At 37.5% G+C, this 25,131-nt stretch overlaps 1 protein-coding gene across 2 annotated transcripts in view; it reads left to right on the top strand.

Annotated features, from left to right (window-relative positions):
* LOC311617583 (cell surface glycoprotein CD200 receptor 1-like) overlaps window positions 1–24,105 on the top strand; it is a 34,617-nt gene extending 10,512 nt beyond the window's left edge. Inside the window, exons 2-8 of one of the 2 annotated variants that reach the window (XM_084874051.1) lie at window positions 5,484–5,522; window positions 12,089–12,142; window positions 15,087–15,404; window positions 15,516–15,764; window positions 19,741–19,846; window positions 20,340–20,385; window positions 22,065–24,105. In XM_084874051.1, coding sequence (XP_084730177.1) covers window positions 5,484–5,522; window positions 12,089–12,142; window positions 15,087–15,404; window positions 15,516–15,764; window positions 19,741–19,846; window positions 20,340–20,385; window positions 22,065–22,190 — 938 coding nt within the window. In that variant the 3' untranslated portion in view covers window positions 22,191–24,105. Of the gene's footprint in view, window positions 1–5,483; window positions 5,523–12,088; window positions 12,143–15,086; window positions 15,405–15,515; window positions 15,765–19,740; window positions 19,847–20,339; window positions 20,386–21,553; window positions 21,644–22,064 lie in introns of those variants that run through there. The other variant, XM_084874052.1, reaches the window with a different exon arrangement.
* Window positions 24,106–25,131: the final 1,026 nt, after the last annotated feature.

Raw genomic sequence — 25,131 nt, forward strand, 5'->3', positions numbered from 1 at the left:
AGTCGATTTTCTTTCTCTAAAAATTTTGGTGTTTTTTTCCTTTTCTTTCTATTTTTGTCTCTGCTGAAACTGAGTTTCCGACCATTAGTTTGTTTACTCACCACCTAACTAGGTGTTGTCTTCTACTAAATGAATGTCTTTCGAAATGTAAATCAATTTCATAAATTAACGTGTTACCACATGAAGTATAAGCTATGATACCAGGATCAATTGTTGACACTGTTTAAAAAATAGGTGTTAATTGTACTTTTTGTGTTTCTTGGCATTTATCATTTTAAGTTTTTTATATTAACATAAATAACATATTGTAGAGTGTATAATATTCATACATTTCAAAGAATGATTATACAGTGAATATCTGTGTAAATTAAAAGATAAACTATTAACAGTTCTTCTCCAAATATACCCTCAACCTCTGATCTAAAGGTAGCCATTATTTTATGAGACAATCATTCTCTTTGGAGGATAATTAATTCCTGTTTTTCTTTACATTTTACCATGTGTGTAATAATAGAATTGGCTTTGACTTTTGTATTGTACATAAATGAAATCATAGTGTGTATATTACTTTATAACTGCTTTTATTTACTCAGTAATATGTTTGAGATTTATCATGTTTAAGTTTGTAGTTGTAGTTCATTAATATAAATAACTTTTATCCTAGAATTTCAAATGTTTGAAAAATAATGTTTTTCCCTGAGAAAATTCTGGCTCAGAAAGAACAAACATGATTTAAAATTCTCTAATATATGTGATAGATCTTTTACTCAAGTGCCATATAAATGAAAAGTACTAGTTGGGAGACTGATCATCATCTAAGGCAGAAAGCAAAACATTTTATTTCCAATATTTGTCATTAAATTTATGCAGTAATCTTCAAATAGCTTTTGTAGAGAAAAATATGTGTCTAATTTCAATTGAAATTCATTTTTGCTATTTAGAAAATAACAGAATTTGAGAAAAATTGATGATGCTTTTAGTTTTTCATTCCCACAGGTTACTGCATTTTATTTACATAGAAGAAATAAAATGATAAATTAGGCCCACTTTCTCCAAAGTTACAAAGTTCATGAATATTCTGGCTATCATAGATTTCTACTAATTCCCACATCACTATGTGAAAACCACTACATTAGAGGCAGAAATATAGTTAGCCTATCTAGATTACAATTCATCTTATTTTCAGGACCTCCGAAGAAAGTAGGCAATTTACTTCTTTAACTTTACCTGGGAAATAATACTTTTATGTTACTCTACATCTACAATATGCAATTTTAGAAAATGCAGTACAAATATTCAGTAATAAAATACTAAGGCTGATATTTTTTGCTTTCTGGAGCCAGAAATTTAAAGTTCTTTGCACTGTATTGGCTTTTACCACACTGGTGATTAGAAAAAGTCATGTACTCAGAGGAACTAAATAAAAGTTGTTCTGGCAATGTAGTTTGAATTTCTGGGTCTTTGGGTGATTAAGATCTCAGCCACAAAGTTCTATTCATTTTTAAGGAAAACCTTGAGTCTTTAGAAGAAATGTACTGCTTCATTTTTACTGGGTTTAAAACCTCCATTTGTAATGTTTTGAATACCTTTCACAAGTTATTCCTTAATTGTTAAGTGAGAAGGATAGTCTGAGTTTTGTAAAGAGCAGAACGGGACCATGTAAATTCGTTTGATTACCTAAAAACGACTCTGTAAAGAAGTAGCAGAACAAGAAGTAAAACTCATATCCCTCATATTCTCCTGCTATTACTTAATTCATAATGGTCTAGCTCTATTTTTTATTATAACGTACACAGTTTTGAAGTTTGAAAGCTTATAGCACCAAATGAGGAGTGAAATAATTCTATTGTGTGGTTTTCCTTATGTAAAATATCAAGATATTTCCACAGATTTCAATGTGTTGAAATGTATTTTAATGTAGTCTGTGTTGTTTTTTAAAGTAGTAAGTTCATTAAAAGTTAAATAACAATAAAGATAACAAATAAGGATGTGAAGTCCATAATAAGCAATAAGAATGAGTTCTAATTAGTTCAATACTAGCACAGAGGCCTCCAGACTTGGAGAGAAACACATTAAAAAGAGTGTTCTACATTATTGTCTCTCACAGCTATATGGTCACCTTACTAGAGCACAGTCAAATACTTTATGCTCCAGTTTTGTCCTAATTTAACGGCTATTTTACCCCAGAATTCATACTCATTGCTTTGTTTTCTCTCCCCCATACATGAATGAAAGGGCAGGGCATTTTAAAAAGTTTTCTTCCCATCTCTATGCATTAGAAATAATAAATAAATCTAAGCAGACATATTAACCTTTAAGGTTTGGCATACTCTATGTTCTATTTTGGTTAAACACAGTTACTGAATCAGGTTTTGCTATTGGGAATGGTAAAATAGCAGAAATGCTTATCTCTAACTATTTTAGTCAGTAAAGCACAGCAGAGCATAGGATTTTACAATAGATAAAAACTGTTTAACATCACAAGAAAAGCATGTGCTGTTTTCGAGAGCCTTTTCCCCTCTTACTGGAGGAAGCCTTGGGAGTATGGGTTGCACAGTCATCCTAGACCATGTCTGTTGCGTGGGTGGCATATGCTTGCTCAGGCATATGACAGTGATGACTTGGGAAAGGAAACTTCTGGTGCTCGGAGTGAGTAAAAGGTTTCATTAGTAGTAAGATCACAAAACATCCTTACTTCTGATGATGATTTTGACTTGGATGGGAAAAGTTTTTGTTTTTTCCCAGAGTTAAGCATTCTTGGGTTTGTATCTTGTTTTGCGTTTATCTGTGTGGATGCATGTTCACCAGCTCTTTCAATTTCTGTTAATTTCGATAATGTGTTTATTCTAGTGTATTTCTTAGGATCCATATCTTAGTCTTTACTCACTGCAGTGAAACCTACTTGCGTAAGAATAATTGGGCAATTTGTCCCTAGCCAAATTGTTTCATCACTGAGTCTACATTTCTTTATCTGTAAAATGAAGATAATAATACCTGTAGGATGGAGTGACTCAAATAAAAAACATATGAAATTTTTAAAAATCTGTTTCTAGTGTAAATGCTCAAAATTTATTATTTTAAAAGAATGTTTTATTCAAGAAAATGGCAACCAGAGACCTGGAGAGTATTATGCTAAACAAAATAAGCCAGTCAGAGAAAGACAAGTATCACATGATCTCACTCATATGTGGAAATAAGAACAAGAGAAACTAAGGAATAGATTTAGAGACACAGAAGCATGGAACAGTCTGATGACTCTCAGAGATGGGGGGAAGGAGAGAGGGAAGGGAGGGTGAAATTAATCAAAGAACTTATATGCATTTATTTATATACCCAATGGGTACATACAATAGTGTGGTGAAGGCCTACAGGGGTGGGTTAGGGAGTGGAGGGGGAATGGAGGAGTTTAATGAGGGAATAAAAAGGGAACAGCTGTAATAATTTCAACAATAAAAATAAATTTAAAAATAAAATCTATCTAATAAAAGAGTAATTTGCAAATTGACTGTCACTTCAACACAAGATGGCCTCCTCATGTGGTCAAAGATAACTGCTGCCATGTGGACACAAGATAGCTGTCACAAGATGGCCAGAAGAGGAGGGCAGTTGGGGGGGGGGCGTTCCAGGCCAACAGGAGAGAGCAGTTGGGGGAACCAGGCCTGCAGGGAAGGAAATTGTGGGGTGGGGGACCAGACCTACAGGGGAGAGCAGTTGGGGGGACCAGGCCTGCAGGGGAGGGCAGATGGGGATGACCAGGATGGCAGGGGAAGGCAGTTAGGGGCAACCAGGCCTGTAGGAAAGGACAGTTAGGGGCAAGCAAGCTGGCTGGGGAGCAGTTAGGCATCAGGCTGGCAGAGGAGTGGTTAGGGGCTGATCAGGCTGGCAGGCAGAAGTGATTAGGGGCAATCAGGCAGGCAGGCAGGTAAGTGGCTGGAAGCCAGCAGTCCTGGATTGTGAGAGGGATGTCTGACTGACCATTTAGGCCCAATCCCACCAGGATCAGGCCTAAACAAGCAGTCAGACATCTCTTGAGGGGTTCCCGATTGGAAAGGGTGCAGGCTGGGCTGAGGGACACCCCCACCCTGTGCACGAATTTTGTGCACTTGGCCTCTACTAAATCTATAAACAACAATAGCAACAAAAAAGAAACAGCAACCAAGAGGGCCCCTATATTCAAAATGTATCCATAAAAACTCTGTGCATTAAATTTTACCCTAAAATGTTTCCCATTGCTGGTCAGAAACACTCACTGTAGATGCCCTAGAAGTGTGTTGCTTCATTGTGAACTTTTTCTAGGAGTTTTCACAGTTAGAGCCTACCATATACAGCCTTAACTCGAACCCCACATCCACGTTTGCTCACTTTATGGCAATGATGAACTGTTTGTAGTCCTTGTAAGTCTCATATGACTTTATGTATCCTTGTAAATGCCATTCTTTCTGTGTGCAATTTTCTTTTCCCTTCTCTCTTCCTGGAAAACTACCCATTTTAGATTCAGCTCCACTATTATCTATCATAGGGGGTCTTACCTAATCTCTCACCCTTGATCTCTTGGATGAAACCTCTCTTCTCTTTAACTTCTAAACAATACCTATACTTCTATCATTACACTGAAAACTTTACATTATAATTTTTTTCTTTTAAAAAAATATATTTTATTGATTTTTTTACAAAGAGAAAGGGAGAGAGATAGAGAGTTAGAAACATTGGTGGGAGAGAAACATCCATCAGCTGCCTCCTGCACACCTCCTATTGGGGATTTGCCCGCAACCAAGGTACATGCCCTTGACTGGAATTGAATCTGGAAACCTTTCAGTCTGTAGGCTGACGCTCTATCCACTGAGCCAAACCAGTTAGGGCTGCATTATAATTTTTTACATAGCAGTTTCCATGCCTGGACCTTAAACACTTGGAGAGAAGAGGTATTGTTTACTTGGGTGTTTTTATGTCTAGCAAGTACTTTGCCAGTAGTTGCTGCTCAAAATATGTTAATAGTAATCCCCACTTAGAGTTTGCTTTATAAAATTTGAAGTTTATAGAAAGTTGTTCACATAATGTGATTTTAACAAGATTTAGGAAAATCCTTTTTTGTTCCATACCAGCACCTATTCAATAGCTCTTGTAAACATTTCCCCCCTAGTCACTGGCTCCTAATGAGTCTGTAATAGATAATAAAGCCCTTTCTTCACAGAGATAGACTAAATGCATATAAGCATGGGAGAATATATATTCTGATTTAAATATTAAGACAGGATGTAGTGAGAGGCATTCTGGGCCTAAAATAGGAGTATAACAAACAGACAGGAAGATCTGTTCAAAAGTTCATACCAGAGTAAATTTTTGAGACTTTTGTTTGCCTGTCATAATTTGTGTTTTCATTGACAACTGCAATCCAAAGATGGCTTCAAGAATGTGGGGGGAAATGTGGTTTTAACTAGGAGTCAGAAATACTAATATATATTTCTCTCTTCCCCCCATTTTAGAGTACGTAAGTGCATCAAACAACTCAACACAGCAAATAGGTAAGAACAATTGCAGTTTGGGAAATGCTTATTTTTTTTAATGATAATTTTAATAGGAGAATATTTGATACTTGTATAGATTTTACATTTTAGGAATTTGAATTGCTGTATATGCATTTATAGATTGTATTATCTTAAAAAAAATACTGCTTTTTTTGTCCTGACCAGATGGTTCAGTTGGTTGGAGCATCATTTTGTATACCAAAGATTTTGGATTTGATTCCAGTCAGGGCACATATCTAGGTTTCAGTTTGATCCCTAGTTGGGATGTGTACAGGAGGCAATTAATTGATGTTTCTCCCTTGCACTGATCTATTTTTCTCTTCCTCCATCCCTCTCTCTCTAAAAAAGTCAATAAAAACATATCTTTAGGTAAGGATTTAAAAAAATACTGCATATGTTTAAGATAGTTGGTAAATTTTTCATTCTGAAATTTGTTTCTGTGCTTATTTACTACTATTTCAAGAACTAGAGGTTTGCTGCAGGAAGATTCTTGCAAGAATAGGGCTTCCTGTGGCCAGAAAAAAGCAGAGAAGGGAGCTGCCTTGCTCCCACCTTTCTCCGCTGCCTCACTCCCTTCTCCGCTGCTTCACTCCCTTCTGCATGCATCGCTTGGCTTCCTTCTGTACTGGCTTCAGTCTTCTCCACGGCCTGGGTATGCAAATTAACTGCCATCTTTGTTGGGTTAATTTGCATATTTGCTCCTAATTGGCTGGTGGGCATAGCAGAGGAATGGTCAATTTGCATGTTTCTCTTTTATTTGTGTAGGTGTGATCACTAAACAAAACAATTTCCAAAATACTTGTCATTTAATTTTTTAAAACATAAAAAACTTTTAAAAATAGGTCTTAGTAGATGTTATTAATTTATTTTCTGTAATCCTTACCCAGCCCTACAGTCTCCCAAACTTTTGTTTGCCATTATAGTAACCTTTTCCTTGTATGCATTTTGAAAGATTACTTTTGTGATATGTTGCATTAAGCATTTTATAGAAAAATAATTCCAATGATTTCAAAATACATTCTGGGATTCAATAAATATCTTCATAAATTATACTCAATTATTCACTATCTAGAAAAATTACAGAATAAACTATATTTATAATCAACTACAGAATAAAGTAAATACAAATTATATAACTATAAATTTCAGGGGTGGGGATAATGCATTAGGATAGTGGGTTAAATGGTGCCCCTCCCCCAAGATATATCTACCTGAAACTTACGAATGTCACTGCATTTGGAAAAATAATTTTTGATGAAGTAATTAGGTTAAGGCTCTTGAATTAGAGTGGGCCCTAAATCCGATGGCCAGAGTCCTTTGAAGAGAAGATTCAGGGAAGAAGGTTATCAAGATGGAGGTAGAAGCTGAAATAATCCATCTACAAACAAGAACCAAAGGTTTTTAGCGGTGACCCAAGCCTGAAAGAAGCAAGGAAGGACTCCTTGATATCAGACTTCTGGCTTCCAGAAATATGAGAGAACACATTTCTGTTGTTTTAAGTGATCAAATTTGCAGCTATATATGTTAAGGCAGCCAAAGAAATGAATACAATGAGTAATTACGTTATCTTTCTACTATAAATATGTTTTATTATTGTTATTTTAAAAATTTATCTTTATTGTTGAAATTATTACAGATATCTCTTTGTTCCCCCCCCCCCCAGTGACCCCCTTCACCTTGCACCCGCCCCTCCAAAGCCTTCACCACACTATCTGTGTCCATGGTCTATGCATATCTATTAATAATAAAATCATAATATGCTAATTAGATCAGGCATTCTTCTGGATGTCCTTCCAGATGACTTTCTGGAAGAAGCCGGGGCTGTGAGTGAAGTCCAGGTCCCAGCTGCCTGTCAGAGGCTAGCGGGAAGCTTGGGTCCCTGGTGCTTGCAGGTAGCTGGAAGGAAGCCCGGGTCCTGGGTGCCAGAGGGAAACCTGGGGCCCGGTTGGCAGCGGGAAGCCAGTGCCAGCAGCTGGAAGAAGGAAAGCCTACTCTTGAATGAATTTCATGCATTGAGCCTCTCATATGCATATAAATTCCCCAGTTAATCTCTCCCCACTCTCCCACCCCCTATAAACAGTTTACACTGTTTCAGTCTATATACAGGTACAGGGTGAAAGAGTTAATTAGACTTCTGATGTAAATAATATAAAACTACTAGAGGCCCAGTGCATGAAATTTGTGCACTTGGGGGGAGTCCTTCAGCCTGGCCTGTGCCCTCTTACAGTCCATGTGGAGCAGGCCTAAGCCATCAGTCAGACATCCTTAGCGCTGCTGTGGAGGTGGGAGAGGCTCCTGCCACCTTCACTGCACTTGCCAGTCATGAGCCTGGGTTATGGCACTGACCACTAGGGGGAAGTTCCTGCATTGGGTGTCTGCCCCCTTGTGGTCATTGTGCATCATAGCAACTGGTTGTTTTGCCCTTTGGTCAATTTGCATATTAGCCTTTTATTATATAGAGTAATCTTTCTAAATTTAAAAGAAAATTTAGTTTCATATGAAGAAATAAAAGAAAGAACACAGGAGCACTAATCAGAAACTTTATTGTTTGTTGTACTACTTTGGTACTGTATACAAAGCTTCAAACAAGAAGGACACTTTCTGTTTTCAATGAAGTCATGATACTTGATATGAAATTGGTATCTATAGCAACTAGCTGGCAAATGAGGCTACAAAACTAAAGGACTCATGTATTAACAACTAATGAAGCTTAAAAAGCATATGCACTATTATAAAAATAATCAGAGGAACATTTGTGAAAATAAGCATGATTATTTTTTTCTCTTCTAAAAATAACCATTTTTGCCCACTTAAGAGTACATTTTAACTTGTGAGTTTTATCTCTAGTATGAGAAGTTGCAAGGACAGTTTATTGATTTGCATTCTCAGGGTATTCTTTGGAAGGAGATGGATTTTCTTGATTGTAGGAGGATTTGGTATCTGATTTTAGAGGCAAATTTCTCCATGGGTTTCCATTCACTGGAAAAACTTTATTAAGCAGAAGATGTTGTTCACATTCCAGCCCCCTGAGAGATCATTGAGACACAAAATGCTTAAAGTCTTCAACACAATTTTGAAGACACCACTTAATGCAAGACCGAGCTCTTCTAACACTCCTGTTAGTTTCTGGACACATATTTAGTTCCATCTGCTAAGAACTAACATGGCCAAACTGCTAATATTCCCAGACAAGTTTGCCAAAATGAGAATACAATTAAGTGCCAATAACTTAACAGTTTAGAGCATGGAGAATATTTGCTTTGTCACAAAAATAACAATTTCTGTGGGGCATATGAAGTAAAATCCAAAGGAGAGGAGAAAAGCTTTAATTATCCTTTTAAAGACATCAATCAAGGCTGAGTTTTTAAACTTTCCATTGACAAGAGCCTATGTCTTTAACACAGAGAGCAGGTCTCAGGGCTTCTGAGTCCAAAGACCACAAGAGAAAGCCCTCATCTACTACAATAACCTTTGTCTCTCCTGGCTGCCATCTCTTGGTGACCAGACAGCTACCTTACCTGGAAATGGTGCAGGGCACATGGTAGTTTTCTTTTCAAGAGAATCCTATCAGGTGCTCTCGGTACTTGGCACGCTTCACTTAGGGTAAGAGAATGAAGGCAGGAAAGAAGGGTGGAAGGAAGGAAGGAGGGAGGGAGGGAAGGAGAGAGGGAAAGAAAAAAGGAAGGAAGGAAGGAGGGAAGGAAGGAAGGAAGGAAGGAAGGAAGGAAGGAAGGAAGGAAGGAAGGAAGGAAGGAAGGAAGGAAGGTAGAAAGCAATGAAGGAAGGAAGGAAGGAAATTTGCTGGTTATGGTAAAGACAGAAAAAGAAATTTATTTAATTTGAGGGAGAACTTGCAGTTGTTAGCAGAGTTTATTTTATTTTTAAAAGACAAAGTAAGCAGAAGAAAATGGAACACTCAATAGATGCTTATTGTTTTAAATTGTGTTAAATGCAAGAAATTAGAACAAATAAAACACCATACTTCAAATCAAGAGTCAGCAAACTATGGCCTATGGGCAAAATCCAGCCGGTCACAAAGGGTGGGGGACAGGGACACACTTGTAATTATGTCAACATTAAATACTTTAAATTAAAAAATAAGCATTTATTACCAATAAAACATATAAATACAACTTTATTGGAAGAAGGCCACATCCATTTGTTTAAGTATTATATGTGGCTGCTTTCTTGAGGCAACAACAGAGATGAATACTTACAGCAGAGACCATATGAACCACAAAGCCTCAAATGCTTCCTTCTTGCCCTTTATGGAAATGTCTGCAGATACTGATTTTACCCCACCTTACTTACACCCCTTATTCCCAATAAAACTTTAAATTTTCCTCTTGATGCTTCCAAATGGTAATTACAACAATATCATAATCAAAAGTGTTTATATCCTAAATTTTCTTCCATTACAAACACAGTCTTGGTTGGTGGTGAATTCGACAGTGGAAGAAAATGACCGACTTTAGGACCCTTGAAATCTGGGTGTGGTAGGATGGGAGAGGTCTGAAAGGCTAAGCTATCTTTGAGCTATGAATTTTAGAGCTCTAGAATTTAGAATTTCTAAGTCATAGCTTGATTTGGATAAGCTCTCTGAGGTCAGCTCTGACTTCTTATCTGTTTCTGGAGTAGATTATTGTGCCTAATATAAACTAAAAATAATAGAATCTCAATAATAGCCTGCCTTCATCCCAATTACAGCTGCCTACAAAAGCCTAATTATGTCAGATGCCTGTCTGCTGCTCAGTTCTAAGATCATTTCTTTGTTTATTTTTAAATATGGTAGATCTGGGTACAAAATTAGAATGAGGAGCAAGGGTATCTTTCATAATAAAACCTTAATATGCAAATCAACCGAACAACAGAACGACTGGTTGTTATGATGTGCACTGTACACTAGGGGGCAGACGTTCAATGCAGGAGCTGGCCCTGTGCACTCCCACAGAGGAAGCATTGTTCAGCCAAAAGCTGGACTCACGGCTGGTGAGTGAAGCAGCAGTGGCGGGAGCCTCTCTCACCTCTGTTACAGGTGGTCCATAAGGAACGAGGGGTCCTGGACTGCAAGAGTCCTGGACTGCAAGAGGGTGCAGGCCAGGCTGAGGAGCCCCCCACCTTCCCAGTGCATGAATGTCATGCACCAGGACTCTAGTATTTTTATAACCAGAGGACGGATAAATGCTTATTGAGTGGTTAGTCATAGAAAGAACTTTTTTAGGCCCTTAAACCATAAGAAATATTTTTAAATATCTTTTTTTTTTTAAATACTACAAAACACAAGTCTTTTAGAAATCAAACTTGAAGTAAATTAGGACTATTTTAATTGTCAGAAACTGTAAAACCAAGGGAACAAATGTATGGGGTTCTTGGAACTATGGAATTAGAAGTTTTAGCTAGGTGAAGACTCTCTCTCTCTCTCCTTTTATTTCCTCACTCCCACCCCAATTTGGCTTCTGTTTTCTTCTTTCCAAGTAGATGTATTAGATTAGTCAGGGTTTCTCAGAGAAACAGAACAATAGGATTGTGTGTGTGTGTGTGTGTGTGTGTGTGTGTGTGTGTGTGTCTGTGTGTGTGTGTGTTGTGTATTTGATGTGTATGAGGGTATGTGGAAAGAGAGAGAGAAAGAAAGATTTATTTTAAGGAATTGGCTCACATAATTATAGAAGCTTTCCAAGTCCAAAATCTGCAGAGTGATCTAGCAGCATGGGTACCCAGGAAAGAGTTGCAGTTCAAGTCTGAAGGCAGTCTGTTGGCATAATTCCTTTCCCAGGATGTCAGTCTGTTTTTATTAAGGCCTTTCTTCAGCTGATTGGATGGGATCCATGAACATTATGAAGACTAATTTGTTTTACTCAATGTCTACTAACTTAAATCTCAATCTCAGCTAAAAATGTCCTCACAGAAACATCTAGAACAAGCATATCAAACTCTCGATCCATGGGCCGCATGCCTCATTTATTTGCTAGCCTTTGATTTTGACATGCTTGATCTATTGTAGAATAATGTTTGACTCAATATTTTGGAACTGTGGCCTAGCCGAGTTGACCACCAGAGTAGGAAAAATGGGAAATGAAGAATAATGAACTATTCCTCCCATTTCTGGTTCCATAAATCAAGAAAGTACTCTGATTTGTCCAACTGGGTGAGGTACTTACCACTGGACCAAACAACTTTAGTCAGGGCTGGCATCTGGGGAAAGGATTGTAATCATCCCAGCTCATGTGCAATGCCCATGCTGGGCCAATCCATTCTGGCCAAGGAAGGAGTAGAGGCAGGGTTACCTCATATAAAATATTAATCAAGTACAAAAGAAGGTGTTCCTTAAGTGGGAAATAACTCATTAAGAACTTACAAATGTAACTTTCTAATGTTAACACATTTTCCCATTTAATGATGAAATAGCTCTAATTTGTTTTACAAAGCTCTCAATGTAATTTAGTTATGGTTAACTGACTATTTACAATCATGTGTATAAAATATTGTGGAGAATAGTGTCTCCCTCTTGATTTAAGTACCTAAAATCGATTTCTTTTTCTTTTTTCCCTAAATATTTTTTCTAGTCTCATCTATGAACAGAAAGCAGAACCATTCACTGGTAACACCTCCTACAGAAGGTAATACACTTTTTTCTCTAGAGGCCAGCACTGAAGGAATGGAGTGTTGAACTTCCTTAGAAACATAGTGAATGGTCTGGTCTGAGGGCCGGCCTTTTCTTAGCTAAAGAATATGGTGATCTCAATGCTGTGGGGTGAAGGACCCTGACTGACCCTTCCCCTCAGTCCCTAAACCAATTGAATTCCATTGGAAAATTGTGGAGCTTTCTATATTAGGCATTCTCCTAGGCTTTACTGGGAACACAAAGATGAGCAAGATGAGTATGACTATGGGAGAGCCCCCAGGGAGCTCGGTTTTAGGGGATCACACACCTGGACATACCAAGTGTGCCAGGAGTCTAGAGGAGGGAGATATGAGCACCAAGGCTCAGAGAAGGCTTCACTGGGGCTGTATCATGGGAACTGGGTCTTAAAGGAGGAGGAATATTAGAATAAAAAAGTCAAAAGACTTACACGTTCTGAAAAGAAACACTAGAGTAAAGAGTATTATAATAGCCAAGAACGTTGTGTAGGGCATGCCAGACCACAGGTACATGTGAGGAAAGACACAGAAATGCAGTTGTGCTTGGAGTTTTCTTTCTGAAGTCGGGGAGCAATGTAGGGAGTGACTGATTGGAAGGTGAGTCATTTTGAAAAAGAGGGCTTTCAAAGCCACACAAAGGTATTTAAATGTTTTCTTCAGGCAATGAGAGATCTCTGAAGAATCTCAGAGTTGAGTGAATCAGACCTGTGTTATAGAATGATGTACCTGGTTGCAATGTAAGTTATGAATTGAAAACAGGAGAGTTTTGAGACAGAGTTAGAATTAGGAGGCTTTTGAAGTATCTGGATGAATGGTAATGGAGACTTACACTAGTGTAGTGGCCGGCAAATTCATTAGTCAACAGAGCCAAATATCAACAGTACAACAATTGGAATTTCTTTTGAGAGCCAAATTTTTTAAACTTAAACTTCTTCTAATGCCACTTCTTCAAAATAGACTCTCCCAGGCCATGGTATTTTGTGAAAGAGCCACAATCAAGGGGCCAAAGAGCCACATGTGGCTCATGAGCCGCAGTTTGCTGACCACTGAACTAGGGGATGGTAGCTGGGTGAGACTGGGAGATATTTATAGACAAAGGATTCAGAAAAAATGAGATATAACAGCTGGTTCTGGGATAAATATGGGAATCTACACTCTCCCTCCTCAGTGAAGTAGGAGGTGAAATCACTCTAGCTGATTACAGGAGTGATTAGAGAATAATAAAGATAGACAGCTGTCAAACCCACTGAGTTAGAACTATCATTATAAAGGAGATGGTGATTGTTTGAAAGTTATATAATGAAGGAAGGTGAAAGAACATAGAATATTTACCATGCTTAGATTCCTTGCCATTGGAGTTAATACTTTGGGCACTTGGCCCTGTTAAAATTTATATATTTATATGATTACCTAATACTTTCTTTGAAAAAATAGTCAGAGCTGAGGATAAATATTAGGCAAAAACAGTAAGCCTTATAGTGTTTACAAACTAAAGTTCAAACTTAAATGACCTGGCCTACACACCTTCACTGAGAGCCTTTAAATTTGTGTCCTCACCAGTCTCTTTTCTTTCTATTTTTATCTTCAGCATCTTTCCCTTGTGCACATGTAGCTTACCCACATCTAACTCTAGTGGTTCCCAACAAGCCAAGTGTTAGATAAGAAACATTGTACCTTGTGGAGTTTCAGATAACCAGATTTGGGACTGAAATAAATATCTTTTTAAATTCCATATTTAACTGCATCTCAGATCTGCTTTAAAATCGCCCTTTTCCTCATCTAGTTAAGTGATCTTTATTTGGCTGTGAAATTCAAAGGCTTGAGTACTTCGCAGAAGAGGAGAGAGATTAACCAGAGTTTAGCAGAAGCAAGCTTCACTCAAAAATTTTGCCCCACAGCTCATGTTCAAGTGATGAAATTCCTGATACTTCTGTTACCGGTGAGCTGTAACAGGCACACCTAGTCACCTCTCAGCAAACACTTACCAGTCATGGACACATTATGCCAATTTATGGGGAAAATGTGAGCTTCCCTGTTGAAAAATACTTGAAGGTTTCAGGACTTTTTATTTTAAAAACTGAACAAAAGAAGTAAATTTCTATATTTAATCCTCATTATTGGAATTATTATATGGCAACAAAATCTGTGAAAAAAATTTATAGTTGATCTCTTTGGGAGTGTGTGCAATTAGAAGGAAGGAAAGAAGGAAGGAAGGAAGGAAGGAAGGAAGGAAGGAAGGAAGGAAGGAAGGAAAGAAGGGAGGGAAGAAGGAAGGGTTTGTTGAATTTGCTGACTTTTTGATTCTCAAAAAAAAAGAACTTTAAAAATTTCTAGCTTGCTTAATTCGAATGCCATCTTAGTTATTTTTATAACATTTACTTTTCATATTTATTTTTGTCTAAAGTGTCACCCTCAGAGATAGGCATTCAGATTTGATATTACTAATTTATTATCTCTCATAAAACCTAGAAGAATACAACCACATCACTAATTATTTCATTGTCTACCCCAAGGAGCATGAGGTATAAAATAAATATAATAGTCTCTGACCAAAAGATTCATTGTGTTTCTTTTTAAGTTGAGAATTGCATTTTCTTGTGTTTTTTTTTTCATAGATATTGAAACTTCTGAATTAATTTGAAAATACTTAAAAAATTTTTCACACATGTAATATACACTGTTTACCTAATAACATAATATAGGAGAAAAAGAGTTAATCTTTGAATTAGGTTTAACATGTTATATACATCTTGTGAATGTTTAATTCTTTAAGTCTCATAGTTTTCGAATAAAACCACCAACCAAGTAAGGGCTAGTACAACTTTATGTAATATAATGTAGAAAATATAACACATGAAGTTCTTACCAAGCTTTTCTTTTTTTATTCTTCGTGTGTGTGTGTGTGTGTGTGTGTGTGTCCAGCTAATACTTCCCTGCCTGTGCTGGTGGATACAAAGGCTAACCTCTCTTGCCCTCCTATCGTGTTGACAAATGTGGTCATGACAACATGGGAAATAACCCTCAGAGACAAGCCTCTCTGCATGAGAAAGCACAGGAGAGACACAAATGAGACCATAAAAACAAACTGCACTGATGAGAGAATGACCTGGCCCGACAGACCTGATCAGATTCCTGCCCTTCACATTGACCCAGTGGCCATCACTCATGAAGGGTATTATAGGTGTGAAGTGGCAGCACCTGATGGGAATTTCCAGAATAACTATCACCTCCGAGTGCTAGGTAAGAAACATTGTACATTGGGGTGATTCAGAAAACCAGATTTGGGACTTAAAGTAATTCCTCTCTAAATTCCATGTGAAATGTGTTAAGACATTTACTTCATCTCTGCAGTGGCCCCTGAGATGACTCTGTCTCAAAGTGAGAATGGAACTACGGTGTGCAAGGCAGCTGCGGGGAGGCCGGCTGCCCAGATCTCCTGGACCCCAGCGGGAGACTGTGTCCCTGAGCACAAAGATTGGGGCAATGGCACAGTGACTGTCCAGAGCACGTGCCACTGGGCGGATGGCAATGTGTCTATTGTGTCCTGCTCTGTCTCCCATGAGACTGGCAACTGGAGTCGGTCCATAGAGCTGAATCAAGGTAAGAAATTCTTCTAGTTTTGTGTTTGATTTTCCATTCTTTCAGAGGAGTTGTGGTAAGAAGGAACAAGGAGTTTGTAGAGAATTTCTCCCAAGGATGTTCTCTCCACTTTCTGTGTTATCTCCTTCTCTTACACCAAGTAAGAGGGATATCTAGGAGAATAATACAGAAATTTCTTGTAAGAAACCATGTTTTAAAAGAATGAGGTATATTATTTAATAATTAAAATAAAAAGAATTTAATGTCCACTTCTGTTTAGTAGTAAATTGGCTTGAGTAGTGTACTTTTAAATGAATATCTATGTTTATAGTAGAGAGGTAATTTATAATCTTAAACAAAATCTTATACTTTAACTAGAAAGATAAAGTCACCCATAACTTTTCTTTACAAAATTTAATGTGGTAGAATTTTTATCTCTAGGCCAATGGTCAGCAAACTCATTAGTCAACAGAGCAAATTTCAACAGTACAATGATTGAAAATTTTTTGGGAGCCAAAGTTTTTAAACTTAAACTATATAAATAGGCACATTGTTATTAACTTAATTAGGTACTCCTAAAAACTCAAGGGGCCAAAGAGCCGCATGTGGCTCATGAGCCTTAGTTTGCCGACCACTGCTTTAGGCTCTTTCTAGAATTTCTTAATTATATTGTTGTACATCTATGACTCTCCACCTTTACCTCTCCATCCTCACTCAGTTAAGTAGAAGCAAGTACATTTAAATCTTCAAGTGTTTTGTTTTGTTTTAACTTCATTTTTCTAAGTAATGTGCCCCTACTGATATTTCTTAAAATATCAAATTTAGACATTATGTGACCACTTTCTTTTATGAGGATTTCACTTTACCTTCCTTCCCTCGTCTTTTATAGCGTGAATATATTGCAATTTTGGTTAAATTAAATTGCCATAGTTTACATTATTTTGAATATGTAACTGTTAAGTGCTAAGTAAAAAATAAGCTCATATGTTCTTATTTTGATTTATTAGGTAGTCCATCAGCCCATTTTTTTCTTGAGGCATCCCTTCTTGAGGCTTTACATGCTCTTGTTCTAATTTGGCCCGATTGACTGCTAGACCTGCTACACAGCTATTGTCCTGGATGTTCTCTTTGCCTGGATCCTCTGCTGGATCCGTGTCTGTTTAACCCAAATTCCTTCTCCCTTCCAGACATTTGCTAGTTTTACTCTATTTCTTTCACATGTGAGGCATTTCTCAACTCTCTAGTAATCCTTCATTGTCGATTCATTTCAAAGCGTGCATTCAAAAGTGAGCTGATTGGAAGCTCTGCTCTCTGAGGCTGAGCTTGCCAAATAGTTCATTTCATTAGGGTGAAAGGTGGTAAATAATTTTTTTTTTTAAATTGGGGATTCCTTAATTACCTGAAGGTCTTTACTCTGAGGCTGTTCAGGTTCTGCAGAAAATAACTCGTCTCTTTGTTGTAGGGGTGTCGAACTCAATCAGAGAAGGGGCCAAAATCTAAAATCCAGCCTAAATCACGGGCCGAATGGTTTACTGAACAGTCATAAACTGACAATGTCATAAACTGACAGCGGAGTGCAGTGATGACAGTGCGGTGCGGGCCACATTGCAAGGCCTGGCGGGCTGGATTTGGCCCGCGGGCCTTGTGTTTGACACATGTGTTTTAGAGGGATAACCCCGACTACTGTCATTTTTCTAGGAGCAGGGAAGAAGAGTTGTGTGTGTGTGTGTGTGTGTGTGTGTGTGTGTGTGACTTCCCTTTAATAACTCTCTGCAGTCTGGCACCTTATCTCCACCCTCCATTATGTTTGGATCCTTGACTCTGGAGTCTCACCAGTTCATCTTCTTTGGGTAAAACTTCTGTTCTTTGCTGATTGGGGAAGGGGTAGTGACCTGCTGCACAGGGTGGAGGGGAGACTTGGTAGCTACCTGTCCTCAATGCAGACTTTCAAAGAGGCCTCCAACTTTTGGCCCACAGTTCCCAAACCCTTTCCTCTATATTTAGTCCTCCCTATTTTAGAATTTTCCTGAAGTTCTATGGGCATTAGGGTTGTCACTTATTTTATTCTGAATTATTTGCCATTCTTCTGTTTATTTTTAAAAAATCTAAAAACAATTTGAAATCTGTCATCTTCTCTTGACTTCATCAATGTTTTCTTTGTCTTTGCATAAATACTTTTAAAAAAATTTTTATTTACTTGTATTTTAGTACATTTTAAGAAGGGAGGAGTGACAAACCCAAGTGTTTGAACTGCCACTTCTTAATATCCATTTTTAATGCGTGATTGTTTTTTATTTTAAGGAGTTTAGCAGTATTTACTGAGAAGAGTAACTGCACCCTGTTTATTAATGATGTACACTAGTACAATATGATGTCGTATTTATAGAATCTCAGAATTGAAGGGCCTCACACCATGCAGGGATCTCCTGCGTCTTCCCTGCTGGGAGACCTCAGCCTCTCTTGGTACACTTCCAGTGAAAGAGAGCGCAGGGAAAAGAGAGGGTTTCAATGTTATTTTAAACTGTAAAACCAAATGTTTCTATTTCTAATGGAATACTGAGAAATCCAGTGTTTAAAAACAAACATCATGTAACATATAGAAATCCACACATGAAACCTTTATGTTCATGTTGATCAAAGTCACCCCAATCAATTTAATAAATAGAAAAAAAAAACTCCAACCAACAGTTAAAAGAAGGTAGAGGGATTGGATGCCAGCCTGCTCAGCCTTCAGTTCACCTCCCTCTGCTGCCCCCAACCCATTCACCCAACGCCAGGAGCACAGTTTTAAAACCACTGCCTCGCAATTCCTTTGTTGGCTTGTCTCAGATTGAGCAGTGCTCTACTGCCAACAGTTAATACACAACTTAAAGTTGCTGCCCTACATTCATTTTATTTTATTTTTTATTTATTTTTAAAAATATATTTTATTGATTTTGTACAGAGAGGAAGGGAGATAGAGTTAGAAACATCGATGAGAGAGAGTCATCAATCAGCTGCCTCTTGCACACCCCCTACTGGGCATATGCCCACAACCAAGGTACATGCCCTTGAACAGAATTGAACCCGGGTCCCTTCAGTCCCCAAGCCAACGCTCTATCCATTGAGCCAAACCGGTTTCGGCCCTACATTCATTTTAGTTTGAATGCCCTAGTAGAAAGGTGGCTTCAAAATTAGGGTCATTTTTCCAACTACCTTCACTACAACTTCCTGTTTATTTCTGAATCTTGCAGATAAGAAACACTGCTATTATTATAACACAGAGATCAACATTCTGCTATAGCAATTCACCATTCACAACTAGGAACTCTAAAGTCTTAATTGATAAAACAACTTTATTATAAAAATTATTAATGATTAGTGGGTCAGAAGTGTTTAAAATAAAAAAGAAATGAATTTTATGTACAGTGCAACATCCTTGAAACATATTGTATAGGAACTTTTATTTTAACTGATTTTTATTTTTTAGAGTAGTTTTAGGTTCATAGCAAAATTGAGTGGAAAGTACTGAATTCCTATATACCTCCTGCCCCAACATATGCACAGCATGCCCCCTATCTACACCCACACACTGCAGTGTTAAATTTGTTATAAAAGATGAAGCTACAGTCACACATCATTGTCATCCAAAGTCTGTCGTTTATATTAGGGTTTAGTCTAGGTATACATTTAATGGGTTTTAACAAATGTATGAATGACATGTATTCACCATTGTAGTACCATACAGAGGAGTTTCACTGCCCCAACAATCCTCTCTGCTCCACCTATCAGTTCCCTCTTCACCCTAATCTCTAGCAACCCCTGATCTTTTTACTGTCTCCATCGTTTTGCCTTTTACAGATATGGCTGGAATCATATCAGAGTAGCCTTTTTAGATTGGCTTCTTGCACTTAGTAAAATGCAGTTAAGATTCTTTTCTGAATTCTCATGCCTTAATGGCTCATTTTTTAAATGCTGAATAATATTACAACATGTATTTTTGTGTCTATATATACAGGTGCCAAAACATCAAAACCCCTAATTATTCTATATAGCATCCTTCCTGTTATTATCTTGGTCATCGTGGGATTCGTTTGGCTTTTGAAAATCATTGACTGCAGCAGGTATTGACAGATGTTCTTTTCTTCTTCAGCTTTATTGGGCTAGGAGGGGGTCAGGAAGAGGATAAAATTAAGATGTTAACATCTTTTATCCCATATTCTGAATGTGTTAGACTTGGACTATTCTGAATGATGAGAGGGATTTGCTGGTTTACGTAGGCATGCAAGCATAGTGAATTAGGCCTTTTTGGACAGGACTTTGGGAGAGGTTGTGCATGCTAATTTACTACTTGGAAAAAGAATTACCATAGTCATTTAATGTACCAAAGAGGAGCATTTAATGTAATGCTGTTGCACAATTTTATTCCCTTTTCCCAAATCCAGAATTATCTTGTTTGGGTGTATTTACTACAAGAAGCATTCTTCACTCATTTCTGACTTAGTATCACCTCTATCAAAATGAACCATAATTGTCAATAGTATACTATTTTGTGTTTTTATTTTCAATATAATAACATTTATTGTAATTTACTCCAACTTATATTTATTTTTACAGAATATATAAATTGAAAAAAACAGAACCTACTCCAGGTGGTGAGGAGGTAAGATAAGATTTAACAGAATATTTGCAAATTTTAAGCCTTAGAGTTTGGAAATCTGTACACATAATTTGCATCAATATTACCGTAGTGTTTTAGTTGAGAAGAAAAAATTTTGATTTTATAATGCTAATAGTGAAGTGTACTTATTTTATTAATTACTAGAGGCCTGGTGCACAAAATTTGTATATGGGGATGTGTGAGTCCCTCAGCCCAGCCTGCACTCTCTCCATTCCAGGACTGCTGGCTCACAACCGCTTACCTACCTGCCTGTCTGCCTGCCTGATTGCCTCTAACCACTTCTGCCTGCCAGCCTATTCACCCTCTAACCACTCTCTTGCCAGCTTGATCAATGTCTAACTGCTACCCTCCTCGCCTTATTGTCCCTAACTGTCCTCCCCTGCCAGCCTGGTTGCCCCCAACTGTTCTCCCCTGCAGGCCAGGTTAATCCCAACTGCCTTCTCCTGTTGGCCTGGTCACCCCTAACTTCCCTCCCTTGCCAGCCTGATCAACCCTAACTGCCCTCCCCTGCAGGCCTGGTCACTCCCAACTGCCCTCCCCTGCAGGCCTGTTTCCCACCAACTGCCCTCCCATGCAGGTCTGGTCACCCCCAACTGCCCTGTCCTGCAGGCTTGGTGTCCCCAACTGCCCTCCCCTGCAGGTATGGTCACCCCAACTGCCCTCCCCTGCAGGCCTGGTTTCCCCTCACCCCCAAAAACTGTCCTCCCATACAGGCCAGGTCACCCCAACTGCCCTCCTCTGCCTGCCCAGTTACCCCTAACTGCTCCCCCCTGTAGGCCATCTTATGGCAGCCATCTTTGACCACATGGAGATGGCCATCTTGTGTGTTGGATGATAGTCAATGTATATTACCTTTTTATTATATAAGACTTACCAAGAACTATGTATATATCACCCTAAATCCATATTTTCATTTCATGAACTGCATCTTACAAAACGCATAATGTTTGCTTTGTTCAGACTGTAATTTTTGGAGAAACTGAATTGGCATTTCCTCCCAGTGAAACCATCTCTCTAATTCTTGTCTTCCCTTTTTTTAATACCATCATCATTTCCCACTAGCCCAAGCTTAAAACTTCACCTACTCCTTAATCTCTTCTTGTTTGTTTTTTAATCTTCACCTGAGGATATTTTTCTATTGATTTTTTAGGGAGAGTGAAAGAGTGAGAAAGACAGAGAGAAACATGTGTGAGAAAAACACATTGATTGATTGCCTCCTGTGTGATCCCAACCAGGCCTGGGGCAGAGTGGAGCCTGCACAGGTACAAACCCTTGATTGGGATCAAACCTGGGATCTTTTGGTCCACAGGTTGATGCTCTGTCCATTGAGCCAAACTGGCTAGGGCTCCTTAATCTCTTATAACCAGTAGTTTACTAAGTCTTTGATTCTCTCCTATGAAACACTTCTAATATCATTTTCTTCTTCTCCATACCTACCTTCACCCAACCTTTATCATCTGACACCAAGATTTATGTAATAAATAAATATTTTAATAAAATATTTTTAGAAGTCTTGATTTATGTTCATATAAGCCAAGAGACACAAACATAAACTCTATTGGTAGATTCTAAAGCTATGAGCATCTATTACAAAAACATAGGCAGCTTCTGTAATGACTTTGGCTTTTTTGAATTGATTTTGATTTTAATATTTTTCTTAGGATGAAATGCAGCCCTATGCCAGCTATACGGAGAAGATCAATCCACTCTATGATACTACAAACAGGGTGAAGACATCTCAGGTGTTACAAAGTGAAGTTGATGGGATGAATCTCCATACTTCATAAGTTACTGGAATCTAGGACCAGGAGAAATGAATCAAGATACAATGCAGCCACTTTTGATTTTCTTGTAGAAAAGAAGACCTGTTACAAAATTGGATTTTCAAATAGTCTTAGAAGATAGAGATGTTCTAAAGGATTTGCATTAATATCTTTATACAATTGAAATTTTAGAATCTTAGCTGCTAATAGCTAGTTCTCTGAAGAATTGATATTATTACAAAGAAAGGACATGCTCATGATTAAATATTCAAATTGTTCAGTACAATAGGTAATGAAAGCTTATTTCCTCAATAAATAATTCTGCAGAAGGAACACTCATTAATAGGTTTTATGCATTCTTTCAAAAAATTTCTCTGCCTAAAATATATTTATATACCCATGGTATATGTGAATATTATATGTCTATTTACATATTAGTATATATATATATCCTTGATGATGCACAAATGAGAAAGTGCTACAATGCTGTTCTGTACTTCTAGAAAGCTAATAATATAATATGTCTTGTAAATCTTTTATCTTTTATCCACATAAGCAGAGCTACCTCATTCTTCTTAATTGTTAGATAATATTTCATTGTATGATTGTGTTGTAATTTAACTAACCACAACTCTTGTGATGGACAGTTAAACTGTTTTAAGTCTTGTTTGTTTGTTTTGCTATGATAAACAATACCATACAGAATGTTTCTTCTGGATACATCTTTGTAGTTGTTTGAGTATATTTATAGAGTGATGTCCTTGAGTGGAGTTTACAGGTCAAAAGTTTTGTGTATTTTTATTATTGATTGATTTGTCAAATTATATCTATTTATATTCCCTCCAGCTGTATTTGAATGTGCCTGTCCCCATACTGTTATTTTAATATCCACAAATTCCCACTTTTTATTGTTAATCAACCAGTTAGCTAATCTGATGCAAAATTATAAGAATTATATAATTTAATAAACCAGATTTATATCTATCATGTTTATGCTAAAGAGAGAATGAGAACATGTATGAAGACTTTGGCTCATTGTATTCCTCCCTTGCAGGCCTGGTTCCTCCTAACTACCCTCCCCTGTAGACCTGGTTGCCCCCAACTGACCTCCTCTGCTGGTCACCCCTAACTGCCTTTCCTTGCTGGCCTGATCACCCACAGCTGCCCTCCCCTGCTGGCCATCTTGTGGTGGCCATCTTGTGTCCACATGGGGGCAGCCATCTTTGATCACATGGGGGCAGCCATCTTGTGTGTTGGAGTGATGATCAATTTGCATATTATGTCTTTATTAGGTAGAATATTCTATTGTGATGTGTTTATCAAATAACAAATGTTTATTGACTACTTAAGTGGCTAAATATGCATTATGGAGGACTTGGAAACCTATAAAATAGGTTTTATGTGCTAAGATAATGGCCCTGGAGTGACATGACCCTCCCCTCTATTTTCTGTGGAATAAAATGTTGGGGCTGTGTATATTAATCATTTTTAATATTATTAAAATTTATATTATTTATGAAAAAGTAAGTCTGTTTCTCTACAGCAGGAAAAACATTTAAAAATTTCAGCATGGTAGAAATGAAAACAAAATCCATTCCTTCTTCAATTATGCATCTGAAACATTTAAGACAGTTATTTTGTCTTACTAATGTCCTTTCCTCCCTCCAGGCATTTTGGTTATTTTAGGCTTTATCTTTAAAACAAATTTTAATCTATTTGGATGAAAAACTTATATAATAGCACTTGGCACATGATATTTGACCAAGCCATTTTGATACCATCTTGAGTTGGTCCCAAACCCTAATTCATTAAATTTCCCATGTAAATATTACCAAGCAGTGTAAACAATAGATATCATAACCTGGTCTTGACTTTTTCTTAATTATTCAATCTTCTCTAGTTGGAATGAGGCTCACAGCAAGGTTCAAAAATATCTGTTTAAATATTACTGAAAAACAAAACAAAATAAAACTGTGTTTACATTTTCACCTTATAATGTCAAAACAGCCCTGTCAAATGACAATACAGAAAAGATTTCAAGGTGGTTTTTAAAAGCTAAATTGTATAGTACAGGAAAAAATGTATTAAAATCTTCCACTATAGGGTGGTAAGTATAGTTGAACCTATACTTAACACCCTATAGTGGAAGATCAGAATCATGTGTGGGGAGGAATTGCAGTAGTTCCTTTATCCATGGGGGATATGTCCTAAGACTCCCAATAGATTCCTGAAACTGCGGATAGTACTGAATCCAAGATATATTATTTTTTCCCTCTATGTACATACATTTTCATGTAAAAGAAGCACTTTATGGCTTCTCTTTGGCCTATATAAATTTGGAGCATTAGTACTCTTGTGCTTTGGGCCCATTACTCAGTAAATTAAGGGTTACTTGAACAAAAGCACTGTGATACAAAGACAGTTGATCTGAAAACCAATGTAGCTACTAAGTGATTAACAGGCAGGTAATCTTGACAGCCTGGATACACTGGAAAAAGGGATGTTTCAAGAGGAATGAAGCAGTACAGTTCGAAATTTCATCACTACTCAGAATAGTGTGCAATTTAAAACTTATGAATTGTTTATTTCTGGACTTCTCTATTTAATATTTTTGAACCACAATTGACCATGGGTAACTGAAGTATAGGAAAGCAAAACCTTGGATAAGGGGGGACTATTGTATATAGATTCCCCAAATCCACTTTAGACCACTGAATCAGAAAATTTTACAGATTGGACCAGGTCTATCAGTTAGATCCTCAGTCAGCAGAAGGTAAATTAAGTTAGGAGTGATAAAGATTAAATGTGGGAGAGAGGTTACACTTATTAGAGATTAAAGGGGCAGAAGGTAGGATATGGGTGGGAAAACCTTTAGACCATGAAGCTGATCTGAATGACATCTGTAAAAAGGAAAGAGGGGAGGAAGCAGGATAGAAGAAGGAAAGCCTAAGATCACTGAAAAGAA

The sequence above is a fragment of the Pipistrellus hanaki genome (assembly GCF_964339955.1).
Source record: "Pipistrellus hanaki genome assembly, chromosome: 2".
Classification (NCBI taxonomy): domain Eukaryota; kingdom Metazoa; phylum Chordata; class Mammalia; order Chiroptera; family Vespertilionidae; genus Pipistrellus; species Pipistrellus hanaki.